At 52.3% G+C, this 12,213-nt stretch overlaps 1 protein-coding gene across 1 annotated transcript in view; it reads right to left on the bottom strand.

The window, feature by feature from the left end:
* Positions 1-12,213, bottom strand: part of ZC3H3 (zinc finger CCCH-type containing 3) — a 72,993-nt gene that overhangs the window by 499 nt on the left and 60,281 nt on the right. The window contains exons 13-14 of the mRNA XM_029923341.1: positions 752-942; positions 5-133 (exon numbers count right to left, since the gene is read on the bottom strand). Coding sequence (XP_029779201.1) covers positions 5-133; positions 752-942 — 320 coding nt within the window. The remainder of the gene's footprint in view (positions 1-4; positions 134-751; positions 943-12,213) is intronic.

Below are 12,213 nucleotides of genomic sequence, written 5' to 3' on the forward strand. Positions count from 1 at the left end.
TGACAGGGGAGAGCCTGAGGCCGCAGCTAACACCCCTGGGGAGGAGGGAGGGGAGGCGGAGCAGGCAGCCGTGGACACGGACGAGGGGGAGCTGGGCGTCTGTCTGGGGGGCCGCTGGGCGGCCGAGGACTTCCTGCAGGAAAGGAAGGGGAGCAGAAGCATGAGGGTGGGTAGCCACCCGGCAGGGCTGGGGCCCGGGGGGGGGGGGGGGCGTGAGCCGACCAGCTGTGCGGCACCTGTCCCATGTCCCGACAGCCACCGGGCACCGCCATTCAGGTCTGAGGCCCCAGAGGACAGGCCAGTGACGACATGGGGCCTCTGGCCTGAGGCAGCTGGGGTGCGCGCCACACTGACCCTGCCCTCGCCTGCCACAGCGCCCTCACAGGACAGGTGAGCACAGCGTGGGGCCCCAGCCACAAGCATCACCCAGAAACCCCCCTTTGCTGGGAGTGGGAGTGGGTATCTGAGAAGCCCCCACCTACCCCCATGGGCAGGGCCTGGGCCGTCCCACACAGACTGGCCCAGGCCAGGGGTGTCCTTGGCTTTGTCCAGCCTGGGGGTGTGGGGTGGGGCACCTCTGGAGGTCACTTGATCCTTAACTTTGAACTGAGGTTTTGGGTCTGAAGCCCTAAGAGCTGGGAAGGGGTGTAGAGGCTCCCTGAGAGGGGGGGTCTTATGCGCGGGGGCTGGGGGGTGCTTCCAGAACCCCCCCCCGCCGGCTTACACACACAATACCCGACGGCCCCGTCACCTGGCTCCATGGCTGGAGGAGGCCTTGCTCCTGGGCGGCGTGCCGCTGGGCTCCGGGGCTGGGGCTGCGGCCGCGGCCACCCGCCGGCCAAGGCGCTTCCGGGAGCGGTGCAGCAGCTGGCACTGGGCGCCCCGGGGGCAGGCGCCCTTGCGGGAGAAGTCGGGGCACAGCAGCGTGTGCTTCTTCTTGCACTGCGGGGGGAAGGGGACAGCCCGATGGGCGGTTCGAGGCCTCTGCACTGTGCGGGGCAGCCTGCCTGCTCTGCCCCCCGGGGGGCTGAGGGCCAGAGACTTCCTGCTGGAAGGCTGAGACCCCCAGGCCCCAGCTGCCGGTGCTGCCCCCCTTGCCCCTCCCCAGTCCCCTGAGCGATTGGACGAGCCAGGGCACCAGCTGGGCCCTGGGCCTTCCTGGCCTGTTGGCAGGGACTGGACTGGCCCTAGGGACTCTCGGGCCACGAATCCCCTCTCTGGACCGCAGCCCCCCATCCCAGCAGAAGACGGGACGTGGCAGGAGGCTCGATGCACAGAGGACCTTACTGCATGGCGTTCAGGCGCCCAGCCCAGGGTGACCAGGTCGGCCGAGGCCAGCCGCACACCCGATCCACAGCACCTGTCACGGCGGCTAATTATACCCCGCTGGGGGTGTGCCAGCCAGCAGGTGCTCCGCGCGGCCCACGGCCCCGGCTCCACCCACCAGGCCCACAGGGAGCGGGGGAGCCCCTGCCCTGGGCCCGCCGGTCTCTGGGGGTGGGAGCTACAGGGGGGGACAGGGCCCGACTTTACATCCACCCCTGCAGCTGGCTTAGCAGGCACGACCCGGGGCTGGGGCGACGTCTGGGCACCAGAACCCTCCAACACCCACGGCGCCCCGTCCCAGCGGGCCCCGCCCCCGAGAGCAGGCTGAAGCGTGCTCTGCCATCCACAGGAGCCAGAGCCCCTCGGCACTGGGCCTGACCAGCGACACGGGGTCCTGAAAGGCAGGGGCCCTGCCGCTGTGGGCTCAGCTCAGAGAGCAGGGGAGTCCAGGGCCCTTCTGCAGGGGAACAGGGGCAGTGCCAGTGGGCAGAGAGAGGCTGGCACTGGACAGGAGCCGGCCTGCTGCCAGCAGGCCCTCCAACAGGCCCTTCGACAGCCCCAGGTGCATGTCAGGAGGCGGGCGTGCAGTGCCCACGAGCCCCAGCGGCCACACCGGTGTCGCCTGCCTGGCTGTGCGGTGAGAGGCGTGACAGGTCAGGTGACTACGGCTCCGTCGCCTGCGCTGTTTCCTGAGGCGGCCTCGAGAACACAGTGTGGCTCACGGGCTGGTCTGAACCGGCCCCCCTCCCGGGAGCAACCTCACGGTCAGGGTCAAAGGTACAGAATGTTATCAAATCATCCAAAGGCTGTCAAGGAAGTAAAATGATGGAAGAAACTCGACTCGGAACCACACTGGAGGCACACAGAGTCCCCGATCTCAAAGGCCTGACGTCTTTGTCCAGACCAAGCCCACAGATGCAGGAGCAAAACCGAACAAGCAAGCAGGAGCCCCAGAAAACCCCCAAAGGCCTGGAAATTAAGAAGGACGCTACTATGCACTCCACGGGTCAGACAGGAAATCACGGCAGTTAGGTAACAGAACTGAGCGCCAGCACTGAGCCGCACGCCGCGGCAGCGCCCGCGCTGGGAGCGGGGTCGAGGGCCCGCCGGCAGAGAGGCTCCCGCTCACCAGGCCGGAGGGACAGGAGAGCGACCCAAACCCAGCAGAAGGAAGGGAACAAAAGGTAAGAACAGAAAGAAAAGAAATAACAAAAGAACAGCCAAAACCAAGAGTCGGTTCTTTGAAGACATGAATACGTTTGTCCAAGAAGATAAACCGGGAAATGAAGAGGCCGACACAGAACGCCAGGAAGGACAAAACGCTACAGCACAACATCACGAACACACTTGACACCAATGAACTTGAAAACACAGATGAAACTGAAAATTCCAGAAAAACCGTCAAGAAGAAAAATAAAACCTGAGCAAATATTCCTATGGCCATAAAGGCACGTGAATCAGTAGTTAAGAAATAAAGAAAAAATCCAGCCCAGGGTTTTTTCTGGAAGTTCTCCCAAGATTCAGGGTACTACCCAACCCTGCAGGATCTGGTCCACAGAACAGGGAGAAGAGGACACCCCTCAAGCTGGTGACGGGGCTGGGACGCCGGCCCGGACGCGGTCACACACGGACACTGAGGCCATTTTCACTCATGCCTGAGGGTTCAAAGATCCTGCACAAGCTGGAGACAAACGGAGTCGTGCGGTGTGTCTGGACACAAGCGGGCCAGACCCAGCCCAGTGGTGTCAGGACGCAGGCGCAGTTCAACACCAGAACATCGACAAGCAGAAATTCACACGGTAACAGACTAAACGCAAGGGACCATAGGGTCACCTCAGCAGCTACAGGAAGTAGTTAATAAATCCAGCATGAACTCAAAGTTCAACAGATTATTGACCGAACGGACCTTCCTTAGCTTAACATAAAAAGTTTCTTAAAAGAATGTTCCAGAAAGCATCACTCGTCACAGGGAAAGGGTGGAGGCCCACCCTCATCACTAGTACATTGTACTGGGGTCAGAGCCAGAGTAGAGGCAAGAAAAAGAAAGAAAACATAATTGACCTCAAAGGAGGGAAGAGATGGCCGTCGCCTGCAGAAGATCCGTTTCTGGAGGAGAACCGGGAAGACCCACGGAGAAAGCAGATCACTAGCGCAGCTCAGCCAGGTTCTGGGAAACAAAGTCAACACACAGAGCCCGCGTCTGTACACCCGTGAACGTTCAGAAAGTAGAAACTTTCATGTGTTATTTGTAAAATTAATAGAAGTGACAGGAGCAAAGCGAACAAAGACACAGAAGACCTCCAGTCACGGCATCATGAGAGGCCGGGGCGAGGGCCAGAGCCCGGCTCGCTCCCGGCCGGAGGGACGGCCACGCTCCCCACACGGGGACAGAGGCTCGGGACTAGCTCCTAAAAATTCCAACTCCTCTTTTCTTTCTTTCTTTTTTTAAACTTACGTTGGATCTAAAATATATTTCTGGAAGGATGAAGGGCAAGGAGACTGAAAACAGCTCTGGAGGACACGGTGAAAGAGTCTATGACCAGGAAACCCTGCGAGGTCCAGTAATCCCGGAGCCCGAGTCGGCTCAAGGGCACACGGGGAGCAGGGCTGGGAGCCCGCCACTCGGCGCTGCCTGCGGCCCCCCGGGCCACAGGTGGGTGACCCGGGCCGGCCTCGCAGCGCAGCTCCCCCGCAGGGGTTAAAGGGGCCTGGCCAGTGTGTGGCAGGCAGCCTCGGGGCTCGGGGGAGGAGGGGCACTTCTCCTGCAAGACACAGAAGTGCGAACCTTTTAACCTGATAATTTCCATTAAAATTAAGAACTTTCATCTTTAAAATAACACCACAAAGAAGGAAAATAATAAATCACAAAGAAAGAGAATTGCCATTTATATGACTGACAAAAGATTCATGTCCAGAATATTTCATATTTACATACTTTTATGTTCATATTTATATTTTAGAAATTTCCTGCGAATCCACGAGAGGAAAAAGCGTCCCCACCCGCACTAAAAAACCACTAACGGGGCGCCTGGGGGCTCAGCTGGTTGAGCAGCCGACTTCGGCTCAGGTCACGATCTCGCAGTCTGTGGGTTCGAGTCCCGCGTCGGGCTCTGTGCTGACCGCTCAGGGCCTGGAGCTGCTTCACAGTCTGTGTCTCCCTCTCTCCCTGCCCCTCCCGTTTGTGCTCTGACTCTCCCCAAAGAGAAAACAAACATTTAGAAATTAATTAACTAATTAAACATTAAAAAAACCCCAACAGGAGCGCGTGTGGCTCAGTCCAGCGCCCCTCTCTGTCTGCCCCTCCCCCACTCATGCTGTTTCTCTCTGTCTCGATAATAAAAACATAAGAAAAAATTTTAAAAACCACCAAAACACCACATATTTTTCAGAAGGGCAGAAGAGGTTCACCCATGGGGAAGGCATTGTGCCTCATCAAATCCAGTAAAGACAAATTTAAAAATGCAGTGAGGTAAACCTTTTTTTTCTCCCTTCAAAGGGCGAAACAGAAAAACCGAGGCCGAGTGTCACCAAGTGCTGGCAGGAAAGCCACCTACGAGTGTGAACGGGCAGAAGCTGCTAGAAACCACCTCCATCGTCCACACGGCGGGGCCTTGCTGGAGGCGAGCGCTGGGCCCGCGGCACAGACGCAGATGGTGCCCCAGGCGCCAGCCTGCCTTCCGTGAAGCAGAGGTGAGGCCAGGAGAGGCCGGTGCTGGCCCCCACAGTCCCCGAGAGGCTCCCGGGGTCCTCGCTCCCTTCCCGCATCCCCCACCCCCCACGCCTGCCCCAGAGCGGACAGTGACTGCGGAGGAGCCAGGAGGTGCAGGGCTGAGGCGGGCATCTGGGCCCACACCTGCCGCCGAGCTTGCCCACGGCGGCCGCCGGGCCTTCCCAACCCTCCAGGGGCTCGTCAGCCCATCTTGGTCCTCAGACGGCCTGAGAGCTGCCCCCACGGCCACCCGGCTGGCCAGGGGGCCTGGGTGCCACCTCCACCAGTGGCAACACCAACGAGCGGCTCATCACCATCCGGTCGTCCCCAGAGACTCACCGGCGTCCTTCCCACCCTCCAGGACCGAAGCCACCCCTTCCCGACCTTGGAGATGGTCCCACACTCCCTCCCTCTCCACCCCTCCTTCTCATGGCACCCACCCATCCCCCTTCTCAGCAGCTCTCGAAGGCGCCGACCCTCACCCACTCCTGTGGCGGCTTAGGTCAAGGCCCGCCTCACTCACTCATTCATCCCCAAACCGGTAACCAAATCCCATGTGATATCCCAGAACAGAAGAGGGAAACGAGTGGAAAACCGGACAAGGTGGAGCCGGAGCCTGGACGCAGGCGGCAGCGATGCACCCAGTGCTACCTCCCCAGCTCCGACGGCCGGGTGCTGGGGGAAGGGCGTGTGGGGATCCCGCAGCAGCTTTGCAACTTCTGGGTAAATCCACAACGATTACAAGCGACACGTGTATTAAACACAGTAAGTGATGAGCATTCTGTGTGCTGGGCTCTGACGTCCACACACGTGACAACCACAGGAAGGCTGCCGGCTTCCTGCCCGCCTGGCTGGGGTGGGGCCTGGGGAGGCCCTGCAGACGCAGGACTGCGGGCCCCTCCGCTCCCGGCGGGACAGGGGGGCCCTTCCTCAGGTCCAGGTGTCAGTGAGAGAGGCCAGGCGGGGAGCCTGGCCCTCCACCTGCACTTGGGAGGGCACGGCCGTCTCCACTCCCATCCCGCCCCTGGGGCCCCAGGAAGCCAGCTGAAACAGAAGGTTTCAGTAAGATCCAGACCCTTAGAACATAACAGCCGATGTGTCCAGGTTTCGACAGAAACAGACGGTCATACTGGAAGGAGGTAAGACCTCAAACCGAACGGACTGCGGCTGCAGACAGTCAGGGCCCGTCGGCCCGGGGCGCACCGGCGCCGGGGTTACCTGGCGAAGACTTTGCAGGAGCAGGATAAATGTGTTTCTTTTCTCTTCCTCATTTTTAAGATTTAATTTTTAAACAATCTCTACATCCAATGTGGGGCTTGAATTCACGATGACCTCAAGATCAAGAGTCACATGCTCCCCCGACTGAACCCACCAGGCACCCTCACAAATGTGCTTCAACAAGGAATTAAAGACATGCCGGAAACAGTGAAAATATAGAAAGTCTCAGCTAAGAAAAAGAAGATGTAGGACAGAACCAAATGGAAATTCCGGAACTGAAATGTACAATAAGTGAAATAAAAACAATTCCTGTATGGGCTCAACAGCAGGAACGGGAGGCCCGGAGGAAAGAGTCCGTGAGCTGGAGGACAGAATGACAGAAATCAAGCGGTCTGAGTGGCAGAGAGCAGGCTTTAAAACACGGACGCCGCCTCAAGGGCCTGTGGGAGCACAACTCTCATGCAGCCAGGGCTGTGGAAGGGAAGGACAAAGAACTCAAGAGTAATAGCTGAAAACATCCCGAACTTGCCAAAAACCATACGCCTACAGATTTAGGAAGGTGAGTGAACCCAAAACAGTAAAAAGAAATTCGCAAAAACCTGAATCACAGTCAAACTTGAAAAGGCTACGAAGAATCCCCCAAGCAGCCAGAGAGAAATGACACTTCACTTGTGGGGGACAGTTCAGATGACAGCGGTTTCTCCTGAAGCGCTGGGGGGGCCAGAGGGGGCGGGCGGCATTTGTGAGAGCTGGAGGGGCAGGAATGTGGGGAAAATCCAGACACTCTCAGATGAAGGAAACCCGAGAGAATTTGTCACCAGCAGATCTGCCCTAAAAATGGGTACAGAAGTTCTCTAAAGAGAAATGAAACAATAAAAGACAAAGCCTTGGAACAGTAGGCAGGCAGACCAGGATAGCCAAAACATGGGTAAACACAAGAGTCTCCTACATTATGTCTGATTCTGGAAGCAAAACTTACCAGTGTCTGCTGCGGTTCTAAGTGTCTGTAGAGGACACACGTAGGGCAGTTACAGACGCGGAGGAGGAGAGGGACAGAAAGGAAGGTGAGGTCTCTACACCGGTAGACTGTGCTAAACTATGGGTACACAAGACAGTGCCTAGTACAGCCAGTAAAAAAAGCTATAGCACATGTACACACTCGAAAGCACTACAGATAAATCAAAACAAAATTCTAAAATTGTTCCAGTAACCTATAAAAAGACAAATGAACAGTAGAACAAAAAATAGAAACCAACAGAAGTCAAATTGCAGACTGAAGCCCTAACATAGCAATAATTACATTAAGTGTAAACGGCCTAAATATACAGATTAAAAGATACGCAGAGTAAATTTTAAAACATGACTCAATGATATGCTGTCCATAAGAAAGTTACTTCGAGTATAATGCCATAGGTAAGCTCAAAGTAAAAGGATAGAAAAAGGTATACCATTCAAACACTCATCAAAAGATAGCAGGAGTGGCCACATTAATACCACATGAAGCAGACTTTAGAGTAAAGAAAATTATAGACAGAGAGAGAGGCATGTTTTTATGCCATGCCCAACGTGCGGCTTGAACTCAACAACCCTGAGATCAAGAGTCAGCTCTGAGATCAAGAGTCACATGCTCAACCAACCGAGTCAGGAACCCCAGAGAGATAGGTTTTATACTGATAAAAGGATCAATCCAACAAGAAGACATGGCGATCCTAAATTTACATGTGCCAAATATAAGAGCTATAAAGTACATTTAGTAAAAACTGATAGATATGAAAGGAGAAAGAGATGAATCCAAAATTACAGATGGTGACTTCAACATCAGTCTTCCAACAACTGAGCGAACAGCTAAGTAGAAAGTCAGCAAGGACATAGAAGAACTAAAAAATGCCTTTAGCCAGCAAAATCCAATCACCATTTATAAAACTCTCCACTTTACTCAACAAGACTGCAATACGTGCTCTTTTCAAGTGCCCACAGGGCAGATGCGAGGACAGAGCATACCGTGGGCCACAGAACAAAGCCCGAGAGACCTAAAAGAATTAAAATCATACACAGTATATTCTTTACCGTCACAGATCAAGCTAAAACTCAACGACAGAGGGGCGCCTGGGTGGTTCAGGTGGTTAAGCAGCCAACCCTTGGTTTTGGCTCAGGTCATGACATCACAGGTGGGAGTTCAAGCCCTGCTTCGGGCTCTGCTCTATGTCAGCGCAGAGCCTGCTTGGAAGTCTTTCTCCCTCTCTCTCTCTGCCCCTCCCCCATGTGCTCTCTCTCTCTCAAAAGAGACAAGCTTAAAAAAAAGTGAATGACAGAACGATATTAGGAAAATCTCCAAACACTGGGAAATGAAACAATAACCTGTGGATCAAAAAGGAAGTCTCAAGGTGGCGAGGGTGTGTACGTGTGGTGGACAAAAATGAAAAACAAGAAACAACCAGAACTAAATGAAAATACATCTTAAAATTGGTAGAACTCAGCTAGCTAAATTCATGCAGAAGAGGAAAATTTCAGGGGTGCCTGGGTGGCTCCGTTGGTTAAGCGTCCAGCTCTGGCTCAGGTCATGATCCCGAGGCTCGTGAGTCTGAGCCCTGCGTTGGGCTCCGCGGTGTCAGTGCAGAGCTCACGTCCTATCCTCTGCCTCCCTCTCTCTTTGCCCCTCCCCCGTTCCTTCACTCTCAAAATTAAATAAACAAAAAACAAAGAGGAAAACTTTCGTATCGACAGTCTATACTCCTACTGCCAGACCCTACAGGGGAAAAAAAAGCTAAATAAAACCCAAGCAACAGGAAGAAACAGGAATGATAAGAACAGAAGTCAATAAAACTAAAAAGAAAAAAAAAAACAATAAGAGAGAAATCAATGAAACAAAGAGCTGGCTCTTTAAAAAGACCAATAATATTGATAAACCTTTAGCAAAACAAAGAAAAAAGATAAAAGTCACAAATTTCCAATATCAGGAATTAACCAGAGATCACTGCCGACCCTGCAGACGTCAGAAGGATAATTAGGGCACGCTTCAGAGATTTCCACACACATAACTTTAACAACTCAGAGGAGATGGACCAATTCCTAGAAATACACAATCTACCAAAACTGACTCAGGAAGAAAACGAAAATCTGACTAGCTCTCTATATAGTAAGGAGATTGAATCAGTAATCAAAAACCTCCCAATAAAGAGAAGCCCAAGACCAGAGGGCTTCCCTGATAAATTCTACCAAACATGTAAAGAAGATCTAACACCCATTCTTCTCAAATCCTTCCAAAAAACTGAAGAGTAAGGAATCCTTCCTAACAACAAACAGCCAACAATCTGTGAGGCTAGCCTTACCCTGATACCAAAACTAGACAAAGATGTCACAGGAAAGAAAGCTATAGATCAATATTCGTCATAAATATAGATATAAAAATCATCACCAAAATGCTAGAAACCTGAATTCAGCACTGGGATGTTCAACATACAAAAATCAACCAATGTCCCCGGGATTCGACAGGCTCAACAGGACTCACTGGCCACCTCGGTAGATGAAGAAGGAGAAAACCACACGATCACCTCAAGTGACGCAAAAAAGACCTGACGAGGTTCAGATTTTATAATAAAAGCATCAACTAAACTAGGAATAGAAAGGAGCCTCCTCAACAGGATAAAAGTCGCATACGAAAGCCCACAGCTCCCGTCACACTCAGCGCTGGAAGACGGAAGGCTTTTCTTTCAAGATGAACAACGGGACAGGATGCCCCCTTTTGCCACTTTTATCAACACAGTACAAGGAGTTCTAGTCAGAGCAGTTGGGCTAAAACACAGGGACGCCTGGGCGGCTCAGCTGGTTAAGAGTCCAGCTTCTGATCTTGGCTTGGGTCACAATCTCGTGGTTCATGGGACTGAGCCCCGCACTGCGCTCTGTGCTGGTGGCACAGAGCCTGCTTGGGATTCATCCTCCCTCCCTCTCTCTCTCTCTCTCTCTCTCTCTCTCTCCCTCCCCTCCCTCCCTCCCTCTCCTTTTCTCTCTCCCCCTCTCCTGCTCACACACACACACTCTCTCTCTCTCAAAACAAATATTTAAAAACACACACACACGTATGTATATACATATATCAAACCTAAATTCAAAAGAAAGAAAATTAGCAGATGACGTGATCTTATGTATAGAAATCTCTAAACAATCCACAAAAAATTCTAAGAGCTAATATATGCATTCCACAAAATTCTGGAATATAAAATCAACACACACATAAAATCAACTTATCATTATCCACTTACAATGAACAATCTAAAAAAGGAAATTAAAAAAATTAATTCAATTTACAGTAACATCAAAAAATGTAACATCCTTAGAAATAAATTTAACCAACAGGGGAAGAGCTACACTAAAAACTATAAAATACTGCTGAAAGAAATTAATGAAAGTCTAAATAAATGGAAAGACATCCCATGTTCATGGACTGGAAGACAGTGATCTACAGATTCAATGCAATTCCTACCAAAATTCCAAAGGCCTTTTATAAAATTTAGTTTTATTTTTTTAAATGTTTTATTTATTTATTTATTTATTTTTAACATTTTTATTAATTTTTGAGAGACAGAGAGTGACAGTGTGATCAGGGGAGGGTCAGAGAGAGAGAGAGAGGGAGACACAGAATCCAAAGTGGGCTCCAGGCTCCGAGCTGTCAGCACAGAGCCTGACGCAGGGCTCGAACCCACAAACCATGAGATCATGACCTGAGCCGAAGTCGGACGCTTAACCGACTGAGCCACCCAGGCGCCCCTGTTCTTTTTATTTTTGAGAGAGAGAGTGAGCAGAGGAGGGGCAAAGAAAGAAGGGGACAGAGGATCTGAAGTGGGATCTGCATGGAGAGCAGTGAGTCCAATGTGGGGCTCGAACTCAGGAACCATGAGATCATGACCTGAACCGAAGTTGGACACTCAACTGACTGAGCCCCCCAAGCATCCCCCAAAGGCTTTTAAAAAACAAATAGAAAAGTCCATCCTAAAATTCATATGGAATCTCAAATGACCCCAATTAGTCAAAAATAATCTTGGAAAAGAAGAACAAAATTGAGGAAGTTACATTTCCTGGTTTCAAAACTTACAATAAAGCTATAGTAATCAAAATACTTGCTTAAGGACAGACACAGAGGCCAATGGAATGGGACACAGCATCTAGAAACGAGCCACCAGTGAGCTGATTGTCAACAAGGGTGCCAGGACCACTCAGCAGGGGAGGCACAGCCTTTTCAGCAGATGGCGCCGGGCACACTGGCTGCCCACAAGCGGAACACTGACGCCGGCCCTCACCTCACACTGCATCCAAAAATGGAATCAAAATGGTCAAAAACCTGAATTTCAGGACTCTAACTCTTAAACCCTTTTTAAAAAATCTTTTCTATTTACTATTGAGACAGAGAGAAAGAGAAAATGAGTAGGGAAGGGGCAGAGAGAGAGGGACACACAGAATCCGAAGCTGGCTCCAGGCTCTGAGCTGTCAGCACAAAGCCCGATGTGGGGCTCGAACCCACGAACCGTGAGATCACGACCTGAACCGCAGTTGGACGCTGAGCTGCCTGAGCCATCCAAGCGCCCCTTAAACTCTTATTAAAAAACAATAAACAGCATGGGGAGATGCTTCCGTAAACAAGTATTTCTTGGATATGACACCAAAAGCATAGGCAATAGGAAAAAAATAAGCTGTTCCTCATCAATGAAAGACTTCTGTGCGTCGGAGTACACTGCCCGAGAGTAAAAAGACAGGATGGGAGAAGACAGTCACAACTCCTATCCCGGCAAGGCCTGAGTGTCCAGAGCCTGCACAGAAGTCCTATGACAACAGCAACACACGGCTGCGCAGACGGCTCCGCGAAGACGCGCCGGCGGCCAGCGCGCTCCCCACGCGGAGCCCCGCACCCGCAGCCTTCAGGGAGAGGCGGCCCGCAGCCCGGCAGGTGCGCACGCAGCGGGGAAAGG

Source organism: Suricata suricatta, chromosome 15 (assembly GCF_006229205.1).
Source record: "Suricata suricatta isolate VVHF042 chromosome 15, meerkat_22Aug2017_6uvM2_HiC, whole genome shotgun sequence".
NCBI lineage: Eukaryota > Metazoa > Chordata > Mammalia > Carnivora > Herpestidae > Suricata > Suricata suricatta.